The sequence below is a fragment of the Lytechinus pictus genome, chromosome 3 (assembly GCF_037042905.1).
Source record: "Lytechinus pictus isolate F3 Inbred chromosome 3, Lp3.0, whole genome shotgun sequence".
NCBI classification, from domain to species: Eukaryota; Metazoa; Echinodermata; class Echinoidea; order Temnopleuroida; family Toxopneustidae; genus Lytechinus; species Lytechinus pictus.
In genome coordinates this window covers 80,885,964-80,905,157 of record NC_087247.1, presented here as the reverse complement: position 1 = coordinate 80,905,157, position 19,194 = coordinate 80,885,964, and the positions used below count along the sequence as shown (strand labels likewise).

The following is a 19,194-nucleotide window of genomic DNA, read 5'->3' as shown; positions in this document are numbered from 1 at the left end:
AGGTACGCTAGTGACCACATACCGGTTCAGATTAGAGGGAACTATTCGGAAACGCCGTATAGCTGCGTATAGCATATAGTATAGTACAGTGGTAATCGAACTTTTTCGATTTTCGTGCAGTGTATAGCGTCCAGTTTGGCTGTGGCAGCAGTTTTGCTAAGGTGAAATAAGGTAAAGTACAAATAAGATAATTTCTTGGTTCTCATTAAAGCACATGTCGTCATAATTAAGTTATCCAGCACTTAAAGATTACACTGTCAAATACCCTCATTTTTTAAATGAAAGAACAATAGGCCTATCTCATGTAAATTTTACGTAATTTATAAGGGATCCTTTCTTTTGGACCTTGAATGACTGAAAACACAAGATCAAAATTTTTTAACTAACCATACAAAATTACGACATCAAATCAGATATATAAATAATTGATAACATCAGAGTAAGGCTGATGCACGTTTGAAATGTTAATGTATTATATTTAGGAACATAACATAGTATTTCCAACCATCCCCCCCCCCAAAAAAAAAAATGAAATAAAATAAATGAAATTTCAGTTTTTGGTAGGTAATATTATGACTCAAATAACCCAATCTCGATCAGCTATTAAGAAATCATTAACAGTTGTATTAAACAAAAGTTCAATAATTTGCAGGGATGATTTCTCCCCTTGAAGTTATTCCAAAACAGGTTTATTTCGAATATCAATGCATAAGGGAGAGCTTTTACATTTTTTAAAAACAGAAATTAACTTCAGGTATGAAATTTTTTTTTTATTGTCATACATTCAAGTCCGGATGAATTAACAAAAAAAGATACAGACATTTTTTCACACAAATAACAAATGATAGCATTTTTTTCATTTTCCCTATTTTAAATGAGAAGAGGATAGTCAAATCTTCTTCATCTGATCAGACGGCACGAAAATCAAATAAAAGTTAAGGACATGCGTGCTACTTTATCTTGTGCCGGACCCGCCATGCCCGTATATCGTATAGTGAGTAGCGAACAGCGAATAGCGAGTACTGTATACCGTATACTTCTGTGTGAACTCAGCCCAATGGAAGTATTAATCAATAAGAAATGGATATCAGATGTGGCAATACAAGATTTCGAGTAGTCCTTCGTCGATAAGACTTTTTAGTAAAGAATCACGAGAAAACATGAGAAAATGTAAGAAAGTACCGCGATGGTATAAGTAAAGTTGTGGTGAGTAATATACCTTGGGGTGCAGGAACGACATTTTCTGAAAAGACGTCATCATCTAGTAGTTGTTTCTCGTATTTTTGAAGCATTCTTTCAATTCGTTCAGCATCCTTTCTATAAAGAACTGTCAGAGCCTGGAATAAAACAAAACAATTTAAAATTACCAATTAGAAGGCATCTTATTTATCCTTCCTCTTCTTCATTTTCTCGTTTATTGGGCCGCCAATAGGGGTCGCGGCCGCTGGATCTGCTTATAACATATTTCCATTCCCCCCCTTATACTTATTTATGTGGTATCAAATGAAGCATATAGGATTGTGGGTACTTACAGATAAAAGTAAAAAGCTGAAATTTCTACCCTCACTTGCTCTGTCTATAGCATATTTATTTTATTTTCGGCATTCTATTTCCATTTCTTTATTTTTATCTCTTTGATTAATTTTCCCTTCTTTTCTTTCTCTTTCTCTCTTCATTCCCCTAGTTTTTATGTTATTTTCCCAAACCCTTTCCCTTCTCTTTTTTTTTTTTTGGGGGGGGGGGGGGTGAGGAGGGGACAAGGCCCCATAGCATTTATCAAACATTTATCTGCAGCTTCACCTTCTTACCTGAACAATAAGTTTCCTTAGATATATGTCATCATCCTGGGGATACGGCAGGATACCCTCATGCACAGCCTCTTCTTCTTCCCATTCTCCATCCACCTCTTTTTGACTTCCTTCTTCTCCGACAAATCCTTCTTCCACCACCTGCTGTGTATGTTCAACCACGGGTTCGGATTCCACTTCTTGTTCAGCTGGTTCATTAGGCCTATGTTGGTTTGTTTGTGGTTGGTTTTGGATTGATGCTGAAATGTCTAGTCGGGTTTCAACTGCTTCGTCGTTAGTGTCATCGACTGCTTCAATGTCAACATCGTCTTCTTCTTTATTACCCGTCGTCTCACTGGGAACCTTGGGTTTAAGCTGATCTAACTAAAGTGATAAGAATGTAATATCACAGAGAGGGAGTGTAACTACAGGCCTACTTTGTAACCCATTGTCATTCATCAAAAAGCAAACATCTTGGTCAGTAAACTCAAGAATTCAAGATGCAAGTCACTGGCGTATACAGATGAGGGACTCAAGAAAAAAAGAGAAAAGAAAAGAAAATGAAAAAGAGAAGGGTGAAATGTGATATCATTTTTTGAATACTATTTCAAAATCTATCACAAAATTTCATTTTTTAAATAAAAATGTCAATTTTTTCTCGCTCGCTCGAAGTTGTTTTATATTAATTTTACGCGATGTGCCACATAGACCCCTCGAAATTTTTGGCTCATTACACCACTGATGCAAGAAATCCTTTTCTAACACTCATATCATTTCATTGTTCATCATAGGGATGGCGTCAGGGCATATCAATGAGGGGGGGGGGGGGGGACAAGACGATCAAAAGGTGATGTATGTATTTTTCCCCATTGAATAATATATGGTTATTATTGTGACACTACATGCCCTTATGGTAGAGTTACATGAACAAATTAGTAGACCTCTGTTTGATACTCTTCTTTCTTTCATACTGTTATTCCTTCTTTCTCTCTCTTTCTCATTCTCCGCCTCGTGCATTCAGTTACAATCGTTAATAGAGTAATTATTTGCCCATGGAATTAAATGCCAATTAAAGGAGCAAATATGTTTACTTCTGTGAAATCACGAGACAAAAGAAGCACCACGAATCGTAAAGTCACGCTTTCGTTTTATCACAACATTATACACCACACAAGGTAGGTTATACATGATTTAGGCCTCCTGCATGGCTTCAACCTATATGTACACGGATGGGATTAATCATTTTAAATAGATTACTTACTTTTACTTAATAATGATATACAAACTACATGCATCTCATATGTAAATATTCTGGAAAACTGTTCACAAAAAAGTAATAACAATTTTGGTATATTATATATTTCTTAACAATTTAGTAAAATAAACTGAATTACATCTGAAGCTACCCTGTTTGAATGTAGGCCTATATAAAAATTGTTATTGTGATGCTAATGTTCTTATTTTTTTATTTCAGTTGAGGCTAAGAAATTGTGCTAAAAGTCTCCGAAATAAAAATTGTAGCTTGTAATTGAAAACAATTTTTAATACATTACTGATTTAAACAAGACCACATTCAAGCTGCATCACTAATCGGAGCCCACCTATCCCTATCTTTCACGATCTCACATCAAAGTTGTCGTGAAGAAAATGCAAAGCTAGAATCCAAAAAGAATGCTGAGCTCTGAATTTTTGTCCTGATACATGCCAAATTAGCGAATTTAAATTTTATAGTAATCATAAGAGAAAGAGAGAAAGAGAGAGAGAGAGAGAGAGAGAGAAAGGGGGTGGGGGTAGAAATTAAAAAAAAGAGTTATATCTCGTATAATCATTTATTTGTTTATTTCGATATTTTTATGTTGTTTCTAAGTGTTTGTGATAGCCTTAAAAACGGACATACTGAAGCTTTTCGACATGCACTCATCTGAGTAAAATCATATGTTGTTTCTGAAAAATGGAAATGAATAAGTTATACAATATACTTACATCAGCTTCAAGTTCCTCCAACTAGGAATGAAATGAGAAAGGAGATAAGATAACCAAGAGAAAGATAATGATGAATTCAATTGCAATAGTTCTCATTCAAGATTCTTTATCTCTCATATAGTACATACAGAAATTACACAAGATACACATTTTCTCTTTGCAACTGTTTCTCCTTGTATATACTTTAACTCCCTTATTAAAAAAAGAATTTTTCGATTCATAAAAGATGTAATTCCAATTATGACTACAGGCCTTTTATTTTATTGTTTTAAAATCTTTTGAGGAATATAACTTTCTGATAGAAATCGTGTTATTAAAGCTATTTAAAGTAAAGGGGAAGTTCGCCCAGGCAATAGGTTAGTTTTGATAAAAGCACTATGAATCATATAAGGATATCGGTAAAGGGTTTAGGGAAATTCATCAAAGAATGTCGGAATAACAAATTTTTAAGTTTTGACTCTGTGATGAGCCGCTCACCCATTTGTTGTGAAATGTATACAAATTCCACAAAATGTTATTTTTCTGAAAGAATTGAAAGTAATGTTATTTGTACGGTGGATGTTATGATCAGACACATCGATTTATACCCTAGATTATCATGTTCCGTAAATAAGAGAAGAATTCACGGAATGTATATATATATAGGCCTATATATAACCCTCGGTGATTCCCTGCACATGCTGCGGGGGAGCCGCTAGGTGCGACCACTCTCAATGATTTTCCGATTATAAAAAATAAAAGAACAGAATAGGAGAAAGGAAAAAGAGGGAAAAGGATACAAAAAAGAAAGGAGATCATCAAAAGCCGGAATAAAGTGTGAAAGTCTCCATCATCCTTCTAAATTTGATTGCGAATCTTTGACGTCAATATTCAGTCGTCTAATACACCCACCCCACCCCACCTTATCAAATACCCTTGCACCACCAATAGATTTACTCATGGAATAGCTATCAACACTGTGACAACACAATGTAATCTATTACTGTCTATAGTGATGATTACAAAAATTATATTAATTTTGTCTGCATTTAAATGATAATTGATTCTTGTCATTACCTTTTCTTTGAGTAACATCACATCTCCCTGTAAAGAACACACAAGTACCATTAATTTGTTAACATTGCCATTGAAAATCATTATTAAATACATACATTACATTGACTTATTGACATTAACAATACTAATATTATTTGATTCAATTCAATTCGATTTTATTAAAAATGAAAGTTCGAAGACTAACAATGTGTGTTTACAATGGAATACATACAATAATAGATAGTGCATTAACCATTGTTTTAAAAATACATTAAATTATAACATTGAACCACTACTATATAAACCACTACTATTACACAGGCTAAATATTACCATCATTAATACAGCTCAGATTTTACACGAATCAATGGCCGAATTTTATTAACATCATTCTGAAATCTAAATGATTAACATGATTTTGAAAAAAAAATATTCTGACGACAAACAAAACATTTCTGTTTCTATATACAGATGGAATGAAAGCAAATGACTACTCACCTTGGTAATATGAGATGGTAGTGTGTTAATCTTCTTCTGCGGAGGTGCTTGGTCTGCCCAAAGAGAATTATTTTTTAATGAAGAATACCAGGAAATATCAAACTTCTATTTCTGTCTCTTTATGGTTAATATAGCAAGTAAACCCCAAGAAAAGATTAATTTGAATAAAGAGAAAGAAAATTAAACTAGATTAACGCTTAAAATTCGTCGAAATCGGTTGTAAAATACGAAAGTTATGACATTTTAAAATTCCGCTTATTTTCATAAAATCTGTCGTATGCACAACAGGCGACAGAGTGATACAAATTATAATAGAGTGTTGATATGACGCTTACTGAATACCGACTATTTGTTTTATATTTCATTGTTTGAAATATATACATATATATATATATATATATATATATATATACATATAAATATATATATATATATATATACATATATACATATATATATATATATATATATAAAAGAATGAAAATGAAGGTCCTGCATCGGTTGTGGTAGTTTGAAACAAAATGCAAGGTGAATAAAACAACCGTAGAGAGAAGCATTAGATAAAATTTTCGCCCATGAAATATTTAGGTGCTAAAGCTCTGTGAAAAATTTGGTGAAAATGACATGGATTTCATTTTAACTGTGGAACGTCTTTATACGAAACTTTGAAATGTCACAACTTTCTTACTTCATATCAGGTACTGATGAAAATTTTCATCGTTAGGCGTAAAAAATGGTTTGTTTGCCGTAATGGAGGTGGAAAAAAATGGGTCGAAATAATTTTTTTATTTATGTTTTTGTGTTCATTCACATGTCATGGATAATATTCTGCCGCACAATTCGCCAAATAAAAAAATAGGAAAAAGTAGACAAATCAATGTAAGTGAGGATCGGTTGGCACATTTTTATTGTGTGGTCAAATTTGAAACAAAAATAATAAAAGTTTGCAAGCTACGGCAAATCAATAATTTTTTGGGCCTAATGATTCAAGTTTTTTAAAGAGGGGAATAAGTTTTTTTTAATGTGTCCATTTCAGGTGTGGCCACCGACAAGGGGCGATAAAGACATAGGTAACGTATTTTTCTATGAATGGAAAAATAGGGGTATCATAATAGTTATACGACCCATCTATATTTCCGAAACAATCTGATTCTTACTTTCTTTCCTATTATTTTATGTTACCTTTTCTCTCACTGATGTTTTCTACCCTCTCATGGGCGGAGCCGCGGAGGCCCCCTGCCCTCGGCCTTGCCCCTATGGCATTAATTACAGTGTGTATATTTTTAATTATTCCTATATATAGATTGTTCGTCTTGTGAAGGAATGGTATTGAATGAAAACGTGCACGTTAATCTGATTTATTACAAGAAAAACAGTCAGTGAGAAACTGAAATTGAGGAGCAAGGCGAAGAAGTGATCATTATCAACAACAACAAAACATGTTGTTTGAGAAGAAAATAACATAGATTCTTAGCTAGGCATGCAGTAGTTTCCTATATACATTTTACCAATAATTTAATGGGTAGTTAAAAGAAAAAAAAGAAAAGAAAACCAACAAACCTTCGAACTTTTGCATTCATTATAATAAGGTACAAGTATGCTCTCCCACATAATAAGAAAGGTTATACTTACGTTTAACAGGGGCGCCGTAGATACATGAAAGCAAAGTGAATATAAGCAAGAGAACTGGAAAAGCTAGCCGAGCCATGACGATGTAGCAGAGAATGAAATGATTTAATATAGATACTGTATAAGCAGGTAGATATAACCATTCAACTACGCATCTTAGTTGCAAATGAGTAAGCCCTACAGAACGAAAAGATGTTGATTTCTTGTAAATAGTTTTGGTTCGGTGCTGAGTTGATTCTTAAAGGTCCAAAGTCTTAGGAGGATGTTTACTCTGACTAGTCTAATAAAAGACCAATAAAACACGATCTTGTTCAAGCAAGTTAAGTCGTTGAGTAAGGAGTGGTCTATGTGTTATGAAGTTCTCACTGTTTAATTAAAGACAAGGGATACAGAATGTGACGTGGTATGTGGGGGTGTTAATTTTCCAGACAGAGTTCAGCATGAGTTTGGTAATACTTTACCAACAGCAAAGGCATGGGTGACTGAGTGTGGGTTTCGGATCGAGTGTGTACTTACTTTTTTATCATTCCAATATTATTCCCTTTTCTCTTTTAAGGGCATCTCACCCCGAGCCTTCAGTCGCCACAATATTAAGGATCAAACATTCAAATGATTGATTCTAGTTGACATTGTTTGTACATTAATGTAATGTTTGCATGTTAAATACACCATAGGAAGAACATTGTGGGCGTATGTTATACATTGTTTGAACTTTCAATTTCACCATATTTCATCTAGGTAAACTGCTTAAGATAGAAAATAAATCTTGTTGTTTACTTCCAAATCTAATGGAGATGCTTAGCATAAAAGTAATCACTTTATGGATCGTGTGACCGTATAATTTTAAACATTCATCACATTCACATGAATTACTTTAACTTTCTGCTCAGTTTAGTTCATTTTTATACAAAATTATTCATTTCAATTGCAATAGTCACTAACTAAAAAACATATATATCTATTTATAGATTATACCCTTAAACGTTTTGTAAAAATATAGAATTGCGTCGAGTTTGATTTGGGATGGCAAAATATTCAAAATCAAATCGTTTGATTCATGAATTGCATTCTGCTTTTGCATGAACAAACAATTTAAGTCGAATAAATTTGTATGATACTGTAGGAGAACCTGTTCATAATTATTATTAAGGGGAAAATGCGATTTGAAATAAATAAAGAAACAAATCGAAAGGACAGAAACGAGACTCGAGTTGTGACGTCAAATCCATTGACCTTGTTTGCTAAACTCCTCTTAATGAATTCCACGTGACATTCCACAATTCAGTCTTAATTTCAACACCGTGAAGAAATGGGGAGGGGGGTGTCATATCATTTTGTGCGTCTTGACTGGGGGGGGGGGGGGTTGAGGTGGATGTTATATAGTTTTGAAATTTTACTACAACCATGAAAACGGGGAGTGTGATATTTTAAGTTGGGATGCTTTGTCCCAGTTTGAGTTTAAGGCCTTCTTGACTGGAATACAGAATTAAGTAAACACCACAAACAAGAATGCTTTTATTTACACATGTATTATTCTAACCTGCACTAACAAGAGCTTAATCTATCATGAAATAACACACACAACCAGTGCGTTTATTTTCATTACCTTGATGAAGCAGCACTTACTTTGGAAGAAGAAGAAGAAGAAGTTATCTTTGTGTGTTTTATGGAAAATAAAAAGGTAGCAATTGCATTTTAAGCCCTTTGCCGGACTTAATGACTCAGCAATTGTGGTGAGGAATGAGGAAAGCTGTCTAATACCTTGGTCACATTTGCTCTACGGCGCACAGTGGGCCAGGAGAGAGCAAAAGTGCGCCAAGTGGTTTTTGGTCATGAAACAAATTTTGTTTTTTTCATGTTCTAAGCAAAGATAAGAACCTGTAGAATGCCTCCATACAATATTTCTCCATTAAATTGATTATTAGTCGCCCATTTTTATTCAATATTACCGGAAAATGACTCTTTAAGGCTACCGCATGTGTAAATGACACGTTTTAGATAGGGGATATTTCACTGTTTTAACAAAACGGATTGCTTAATTTATTTCTAATTCACGGTGCTCTTTGATGAATGATTGTTTTAAGTGATCAAATATTTTCAAGATAAAATAATAATCCTTTCAGAGGCAATTTTGGACGAAACCATTTGAAAATGGGGGGTTTTAGCAATTTCTTTTTTCATGAGCATTTCTTTTACAAATTGCTGCCGATTGCTGCGCTGTAAATACCATGACGGTCTTTGTTATAGTTCATGCTTTACACTGATATCAAATTTAGCTGCATATACGTGCATTTTCTGGAGATATAACCAATTTTCCAACCACATGTTCGCCGTATTTATCACAAAAATCGTTCCAAGTTAATGTCCCATTATGCGTGTGCCGAACGTTGCGGGTGACATTAAACAGACTCCCGTCGCGTGCTGGGAGAGAGAGAGAGAGAGGGGGGGGGGGGTGTCTGGCTCAAGTGTCTTGCTCTTGTGACTGGTGTCTGCCTTTAATATATTTTCGTTAAACATACGTAAAGGCAAGCTTTCATTTCCAATTCAACTAACTATATAATAATACATGTAACACTTATTCATTTTGATACCAAACTGTTCCATCCCGTGTTCCATATCTGATATGCTGTCATCCTGAGAAGATTAATTCTTAAGGTAAGATTCCCGGGTAAGATTATATTTTTGCTTTGTTGTTGATAACCCAAGTAGGGGTTACTGTATATCACTATAGCTCACATGACTAGGGATGTGATAGGTCTCACGCAGTTTTCTGACAAAATATGAAAATGTGTATAGGGCAGAGATGGGATATCCGTGGGCTCTATTACATGTATAAGTTGCTTTATCATTATTAGTATTTATCCCCCCAAAAGGGTTTGTAACTTCACATACACGTATGAATTCGTTTATATCTTGGCTCATTCTAAATTTGCTATAATTGTTAGTATCGATCAAGAAGGAAGTGTGTATTAGCATTTATTGTTTGGTTATGACTCTCATATATGTATTCCACAGACTAATGCTAACATCAGGTGACATTGTGATTAGTAGCAAGTTTTTAAGAGTACAACAATCACAGCCTCTTCCTCCTGATGTTAAAAGTATGCTAAAAGACCCTCTCACCAAAGACATAATAGTTGGTGAGATAGAGAGACTCTGATTCGGAATAACCTTGTATACGCCGTTCTTCGTGAAATAGGTAGGCCTTGTACTGATTAACCTGCAGAGGCGGACCCGGCCTCTATTATTTATCACTGGAATCCTTATTTTAAAGATTTAATTCACTGTCCACTTCTGTTATCAATCCATTTTAATTCATGTATGTGTGGTTAATCATTGTACCCAGGGAATGAAAATACTCCTTTTCATTTTTTTTTTGGCAATTTCACTTTGAATTTTACAATTCCGTATTCATGGTAGGGCGCCCTCTTTAAGCGATACTCAAGTCACCAATTGAATCATTATCTTGTACCCCGAGCACAGACTTTTCTTGTTTGTTTGCCTGTTTGTGTGTTTGCTAATATGCTTAATTATTGCTGAGTTTCTCTAAAACTAGTTTCTGAAAATTAGAAACTTATTGTAGAATTAGAAACATGTAATTTCTTCTCAAATGTTAACAGCCAATCAGAAAACAGTATTTAACGACGTCATCAATATTTGAAAATACTTTTATTGAATTCTACGGGTGAAATTATCCCTAACTACCAAATTTAATCGTTCAAATGTGTGAATAATGGGTTTTGGCGCACTTTTGGTTCATTCTGGCCCACAGACTGTGCGGCGGCCGTACGGCGAGACGAAAACAGCCGTTTTATTAATTTTGATTCAAACCACCTATAAGTAGTTGAAAAAAAATGTAAAAACGGCTGTTTTCGACTCGCCGTACGGCCGCCGTAGAACAAATGTGACCATGGTATAAACTTAAGTAAAGACAGGCTCAGATGGCGTAGGTGCATTTGATTGCATGCTTTCACGCCACTGTAACTGCTATGGTGCTAGCTCAGGGCTAGAGAGAGGTCAATGTGTGGAGGAAGTGATTCATTTTGTGAGAATATATTTGATTTGATTTATTTTTTTCTTCTGCATTCATAACATTCGTATACAATACAATTTTCATTAGGTAACAAACATGATATATCGGTAATTGATTTTGGTATGAATCATAAAGAAAAAAAAGTCATTCTAAACAAATATGATCTACTACCAACAAAGAAAATTTAACATTTACATTTTGCAGGAGAGGGATTGTCATTATAGCAGATTGCTTGAAAAAATGACAACCCCGGAATAAAACTCATTAAATTAGTGTAGTAGGTTTCACGGTACACCATGTATCTTTCTTAGGCATATGTTGGTCCTGAAAAGGACCACCCAATCTCGACGTTTCGACAAGTGTGTTCTTGTCGTCCTCAGGAGAATGAGCAAAGTTTGAAAAAGCAGGCCTTATATACTCTGTCGAAGTGCCGTATGCACGGTATCTCGCAGGGTACATGTCTCTGATTGGCTAGATATAGGTCACATGACATCCACATATGCGGACGTGGGTGACAACACACAAATTGGGCGCGCAAAACCAGCGACGGCCGGAAATGCTGTCAGTTATCATTCCCGCTAGGATTAGCATGAATGACCACTTATTCCGCCCATGCACTGCAGTGCTCACACGTGTGTGGAACGTCCGGGTAGGCTAATTAGGCAAATTAGCCTCTTTGTCTAGAACGGTAAGCCAGATATTGCTGAGTTGGAGGCCGCTGTCTTGAGGAACAGTGTTATGTTCCTCAATCTCCAACGCTTCTCTGACTCTCCGCTGATGCCAGTAGGGGACACGGGTGACCAGTCTACTCTCATCCCAAAGAATCCGGTGATCATGCGTATGGGCATGATCGATGATTGCAGATTTTTCCCTCTCGTCTCTCCTACCATGGGCCTTGTGTTCCTTAATCCGAGTGTTGAAGGAACGACCCGTCTCTCCGATGTAAACTTTACCGCATTCACAAGGAATTCGGTAAACTCCAGGGAGGTCCTTGGAGTTGCGCTTGTCCTTATGGGTAGTGAGGGCAGATTGAAGCTTATTTGAGGAACTATGACGAACCTCAATGTTGGCTTCTCTCAAAATCCTCTGAATTTTGTGAGAGGCTGCTCCCAGATATGGAAGAATGACTCTCGCCTTGGGTTGTCCTACATGAGGGTTCCGCGAGGGGGGAAGCTCAGTGCAGATCTTATGTGAGGGGTAGTTGTTACATTTCAAAACACGTTTGATATGCTCAAGCATGCTCATTAAATTCATATATACATTTATAAAGCAGAATAGAATTGTTATTTTGTTCACAATTTTGTAATGATGAAGATGGAGATGATATATAAATGAGGATGATGGTGATAATGGTGAAAATAAAGGCCATATGATGGAGATGATGATGATGATGATAGACATGGGAGAGTATTTGGTGATGATTAAATCACAGGAAAAGTGATTTAATGATTAACTGAAATACGGACACAGAAAACTTACTTTTAATATTCTGATAATGAGTAACGAGATGAACATTTTTGATAGACTCTGGTATATAGAGAGCTTGTTCCATAAATCGGCACCGTGGTGTCTTAAGGCCACCGCACACCTTAGGCCTACGACTGTTTGGAATAATCGCATTTTGCTCATTTTCTGAAAATGTGAATGGAACATATCATTTTATTTGAGGCTAAAATTAATTGAAAGAATACTAATATAACCATTTTGAAAGATTCCAAATGCAAGCCTTTATTTTGGAGTAAAGGCCAAATTAGTTTCAAATCATAGCCAATCGTACGACTGATATGACGTCATTACGACTAGATATCAAATTTGCTTTAGTATTCTAAGAAGGTTGATAGCATAGTCACAGATTTGAACATAGGTATTCGTACGATGATTTCGAACATTACACAGTAAGATATTCCAAGTCTCAATATTTTTATAGCATCAAATTCTACTACGTTTTATTCTAAAATTGAGTCGCAGACCAATCGTAAGGTGTGCGGTCGCCTTTATGGATATCTGTGCAATTAGCAATTTGGGGTTGATTAAAGGGGAATGAAACCCTTGGAACAAGTAGGCTTGTGTCGAAACAGAAAAATCAAAGAATAAGAACAAAGAAAGTTTGAGAAAAATCGGACAAATAATGAGAAAGTTATGAGCATTTGAATATTGCAATTACTAATGCTATGGAGATCCTCCCATTGGCAATGCGACAAGGAAATGTGATGTCACACATGAACAACTTTCCCTTTGATGGACTATAAAATACCCCTAAAATGTCTCTTTTTGTATTTTCTTATGGTGATACAAACTCTTTATCCATGATGTATTCTTTAAAAATCTGTATTACATGCCCTCCTATAGAAAGAATATATGCTCTACTGATAGATGTGAAAAACGAGGCAGTTTAAGTGAAATATATACTAAAGTAATGGGGAGAGTTGTTCACAAGTGACATCACACATCTTTGTCGCATTGCCAATTTGAGGATCTCCATAGCATTAGTGATCGCAATATTCAAAAGCTCATAACTTTCTCATTATTTGTCCGATTTTTCTCAAACTTTCGTTGATCTGTTTCTTTGATTTTTCTGTTAACACACAAGCTATCTTGTTCCAAAGGTTCCATTCTCCTTTAAGTGAAAATTTGAAGAGTTCTGTGTAGGGTATGAATGAATAGATGTGTTCATTCTACAGTTGTGTAAAATTGTGGAATGAAGGTGGAAGCATGTTATTTACGTACTTGAACATCAGCTGTAAAATTTGAAGTGAATTTATGTCAATTACTGTTAGAGTCTTTAGTTTATGGAATAATGGGTTTGTGTGTGCTAAATACTTCGAATCAGTACAAATTCGAATAGCTTTTTTCTGTAATAAATATATTGTATTAGTTTTAGTTTTTGCACAGGTTGCCCAAACTATATTGCAGTACGATATACACACTAAGAAATCCCGGTGCAAATGGGGTGCATAGGCGGATCCAGCTTTTGGCGAAAGGGAGGGGGGGCGCACTGCCGAGCGGCACACAAATTTTTGCACTTCACCGGCGCCATAAAAGAAAATGTTGAAAAAGGGGTAAAGTCTGACCCTGTCAAATGCTCTTTTCAAAATGTAGGATAATATTTCCGGGAGGGGGGCAAGACTCGAACATATTTTTGAAAAAAAAACCCGATAGAGTAAACGGACAGAGCTGCTCAATGGGGCGATTATTTTTTTTTACAAGTGTAATAAAAGTATGTGGTGCACATCTCACATTTGCACATTTTTCATAGTTTTCATGAAATGTTAAGGAAAAAATGTGTTTTCACAACAGCTGATCGGGAATTTGCCCCCCCCCTCCCCCCTTGCTGTGTACGACCATTCCCTGAAGTCCACTTAAACATATCTCATTATAACAGAAAATATACATCAATTTAAAGATATATAATCTTTTTGAATATAATATATAGAGAGAGATTGAAAAACTTATTAAAGAAAGAAACAAACAAAAAGTAACATAAATTATGCATGTTACGTGCGATTTCAAAATCTCGTGTACTAACCCTTTTATTGCGATGAGGCCAATATTGTGTATATTAATTGAGATACAAGTTTTTTTATACTATATATCTATACACACAGGGGCGTCGATCCTTTTTTCAGATTGGAGGGGGGGGGGCAAAATCATGAATCAACTTTCCAAAGGCGCTCGATCACACAAAGCAAACAAACTCACACACCAAAACACGCACACACACATATGCAGAAATATATATATATTAATCTATATGACTCATGAGATAGAGACACATATCTCACCAACAAATTAATGCGAGCGCGAAGCGCGAGCTGAAATTTTTATAGTATACTGACCTGAAAACAGGAAAAAGGTGCCTGTTTAGGACTGTTTGTAGTAACTCATGAGGAGGATACATATTTCACTACACAGATAATGCGAGTGCCGAGGGCGAGCTGAAATTTCTTTATATTCTGACCAGAAAGCTTGATATTCTAAGCATTTTTGGTACCAATGATTAAGATGGGTATCTAAAACAAAAACAATAGATGCGAGCGCGAAGCGCGAGCTTAAAATTTTGATATTCCAATCTGAAAAGTTGACAATTTGAGCACGATTTTAAATAAAGAACGAGTTGTGTAGCTCAATCTCGCTTGCTGATTTATGTGTAACATTACCATCTTATTTTATTTTTGCACATGCGGAATTATTGGGGGAGGGCAAAACGATATGTTTGCCCCCCCAATATTTTCATTGGTGGGGCGATCGCCCCCTGCCCCCCCCCCCCAGGATCGACGCCTCTGCATATACAATGATACTACATCATGAATCATTTGGAATACATCACCAATCCAGCTTTATATACAGAATGGTATTTATATATATATGGTGATGCTTTTCACTTAAATCTTATGCAATTTGTAATGATGAGTAATTTTTATCTAATTACTTTGATGAAACTGGATATAATGCTTATGACCTGAATTCAGAAAGAGATCCTTCAAGATAGAGCTTTGGAAATAGTTCTCCAGTTTTACAGGTATCGTTATCTTTGTCTTAAACTTCTTCCTGAGTGATCAGATGAATAATATTTAACTTAATGGAAGATGAAAATAAATCTAATTTTGTGGCGTAAGCATTTAAACGTTGAAACAAAGGTATTGACAAACTGTATGATATTTAGTGGTTTAAGGGCTAACGAATATACGTCTGGTTGCGTAATTATACACTCCCGGTATAAGCAACGGGTTTTAGCAAAGTTTTGGACTAAAATATCGAATCATCTTCATAAAACACTATAGTAGCTGTCTTACACTAAAGGCCATAGAGGTGGCACAATGTGGAATGTGTAAAGAAGAAAAGTGACTGACCTTTTCTTACTAACCCAGGTAACAATACAGCGTTGGACCAACGTTGGATCAACGTTGGGAAATTTTTTCCCAACGTTGCCTCAACGTTGGCAGGCCAACGTTGCATCATCGATAGAAGTGCACGCGCATACATCGTCAGACCAACAACATTTCCAACGTCAGTTCAACGTTGTCCAGCAACAATGTTTCAACGTTGTCTGGCAACGTTGATCCAATGTTGGCTAAATAGTCAAATACAACATTGCTACAACGTTGGTAAGCAACGTTGCATCATCGATAGAAGTGCACGTCCATACATCGTCAGACCAACAACATTTCCAACGTCAGTTCAACGTTGTCCACCATCAATGCTCCAACGTTGGTATAATGTCGGCTGAGTCATCAATAACAGCATTGCTGCAACGTTGATGGGCAACGTTGAAGCAGCGATGGACGTGCACTTGCATACATCGTCAGTCCAACTATGTTTACAACGTTGGTTCAACGCTGTCCAGCAACAATGCTCCAACGTTGTCTGGCAACATTGCTCCAACATTGTTACAACGTTGTCACAACGTTGCTCCAACATTGCTCCAACGTTATTCCAACGTATGGCAGTAATTAACAAAACATTAATTGGTTTCAAGGTGAAGTCCACCATTACAACTCTTCACTCTAATCTTTATCATCATGTCTTATCCTATCCTAAAATCCTACATCCTAATCCTATATCCTATTCCTATCATCCTACACCTATCCACTGTATCCTGTCATTGACTCCTATATATAGAGCAACTTTGCTATACTTGGCAGAATACAGTTAATATCATTTTCCACACTTAACCTTGAATATTTCACTTAGAATAATATGTTTTGATTATAAATGATATGGTAATGGAGCCACATACTTTTCTGAAACTTTTCATGGTGGAAATATTGAATAAACATAAATACTCTAATTATTATAGCAATATTACCTAAAATTTTGGTCATTTACTGATGTAATGAATATTCATGAGTGCATAATCATTGTCCAGATGAGGCAGGTTTGGCAGCGTTGGTCCAATGTTGGTCCAACGTTGGGTGACGTTGATCCAACGTTGGTATAATGTTGGTCCAATGTTGATGGAAAGTTGATTCAACTTTAGTCCAATGTTAGCGTAAACGTTGATTCAATGTTTGTCTAATATCGGTTAAATGTTGTTGTACAACGCCTACTTAGCTTGTTGTACGCGAGCAAATGGGAGGCTGAATGTCAAACATTCGTACCGTTGCACAAAAGACGTACCATCCAAAGTGTACCGTTGCACGACTTTAGGAGGTGACGTCACAATACGATTTAATTCATTGCGCTCGGTAAAAATGAACAATACGCGTATAAGCCAGCTGGCTAAATGCGCAAGGCTGCCCAAGGTCATGTGCGCTTGTGGGATTTTGCTTTCTGCTTTCGGTATTTTTGCTCCCTTTTCATAGATTACTTAAACTCTTTGTTTTTTCATATTTTCGCTAAATTTCGAGGCGTTGTACAACACAAATAGCGAATATTCTTATTCGTGCAATGGTGCGAGATTTCGCATTCGGTGAAAGAAAGAAACGCTCTATTCAACTCGGCTCACGCCTCGTTGAATAGAGCATCTTTCTTTCACCTCATGCGAAATCTCGCACCATCGCACTCATGCCTATTCGCTATTTGTATATTGTAACGTTGATTCTTTGTTGGTCTAATTTTAAACAAATCCAACGATGCACCATCTCCATCAAACAGTTTTCAACACTGTGCCATCATCATCTGTAACCTGTTCATGATTCTATCAAAAAACATTACAACTATTATTACAGCTATTTATTTCTTTTCATTCTTTCTGTTACAAGTCTCTTCACATAATTAAGAGGAATCAAGAGAATTACGTGTGATATTTATTTATCACAAAAACTCACATGTGTAATTGCAGTCTCTCAGTATTTACAAAATCTAAAAGGAAGGTCGCGTAACTTGGCCTCACTCAGAGTAACGTAACTACTGCCTACTGTAACTAAAGAGTGCCTCTTTTTTATTAAGATAGAAGTCAACTGATATCTCAATATGCATGGCCATGGCCCAGTCTCGCTCGTGCCATAACTATTAAATGATATTTCAGCGTCAAGTGTAGCATGCCTCACATAGCAACTACAGGTTTGACTGCAGTTGGAAAACACTCGGTCCAGGCTAGGCCAGGCAGGACCGACCAGGTCGATTCAAGGCAGCGTATAGTAAATAAGGCAGGAATGCCAGGTAGCAAGTCATTGGGTGATTTCAAGTACGGTGTACGGTGTTGAGAGCGTGAAAGGGCTGCTGAACTGAGCTCCAACACCAAGCGTAATATTATTTTTCATTGAAATGTATTAAAACTCTAATGATTTGCTCTCATCTTAAATGTAAAAGATAATTTTACGGAGATGGTTCGTCGTGTTCACCCCCTGTTCGTGAGCTACAGTTCATCAACACCAACACTGAACTTTAAATCACGATTCTCCCAATCCCTGGGGGCCGGTGTTGCTGAATGGGGAAATTGCTTGTAGATCATCAACACCATGCAGCCACAGTGCAGTGTTGGGTTCAGCAGATGACAATCAACACCAGCCTTCAACACAAACTGCCGGAAATACACCATATTTTCCAAGGTCAATCTCAACACCAGCCTGATTCAAGTACGGTGTTGTCACAACTCCAACACCAGATTTCAACACTAGCTGTACTTGAAATTATTGAAATCACCCAATGACTGTTGCCTTGCCCTTGGTATCGCATACTCGTTCCCACTCACACGTATTGCGAGGTTAGTATTATATTAGTCACTCACACAAGCTAATTACGAGGTTAGTTAGTATGTTATACTGTGCAGTGACTGTAACCCAGAGAGCTCCCGCCCGCGCAGCGGGCGGGAGCCCAGAAGCTTACCGTGTATTTTACCATTGTCACCGGACTAGGGTGATTTATGGTCTAAATATTTCTCCAAATGAATTGTGAAAACAGAAAGTATACAATTACCACGATTATATGGATGAAGGTCTAACGAGTGGCAGATTCCTGACATCTGGGCACAGTCTGGAACCTCAAAAAAACGAAAAGTTCTCTCCTTCTACCCCGTCTCGATCGGCCATTTTTGTTAAAAATCGTAACAAAATGGCCGATCGAGACTGGGTAGAAGGAGAGAACTTTTCGTTTTTTTGAGGTTCCAGACTGTGCCCAGATGTCAGGAATCTGCCACTCGTTAGACCTTCATCCATATAATCGTGGTAATTGTATACTTTCCGTTTTCACAATTCATTTGGAGAAATATTTAGACCATAAATCACCCTAGTCCGGTGACAATGGTAAAATACACGGTAAGCTTCTGGGCTCCCGCCCGCTGCGCGGGCG

The 19,194-nt window shown here is 36.4% G+C and overlaps 2 protein-coding genes across 2 annotated transcripts in view; both read right to left on the bottom strand.

The window, feature by feature from the left end:
• LOC129256631 (uncharacterized) overlaps positions 1-7,294 on the bottom strand; it is a 36,866-nt gene extending 29,572 nt beyond the window's left edge. The window contains exons 1-6 of the mRNA XM_054894789.2: positions 6,936-7,294; positions 5,304-5,356; positions 4,827-4,853; positions 3,771-3,791; positions 1,809-2,171; positions 1,220-1,337 (exon numbers count right to left, since the gene is read on the bottom strand). Coding sequence (XP_054750764.2) covers positions 1,220-1,337; positions 1,809-2,171; positions 3,771-3,791; positions 4,827-4,853; positions 5,304-5,356; positions 6,936-7,011 — 658 coding nt within the window. The 5' untranslated portion in view covers positions 7,012-7,294. The remainder of the gene's footprint in view (positions 1-1,219; positions 1,338-1,808; positions 2,172-3,770; positions 3,792-4,826; positions 4,854-5,303; positions 5,357-6,935) is intronic.
• A 4,325-nt stretch (positions 7,295-11,619) lies between these two features.
• LOC129258006 (uncharacterized) lies at positions 11,620-12,204 on the bottom strand. The gene has a single exon (XM_054896462.1). The coding sequence runs from the start codon at positions 12,202-12,204 to the stop codon at positions 11,620-11,622; it is 585 nt and encodes a 194-aa protein (XP_054752437.1).
• Positions 12,205-19,194: the final 6,990 nt, after the last annotated feature.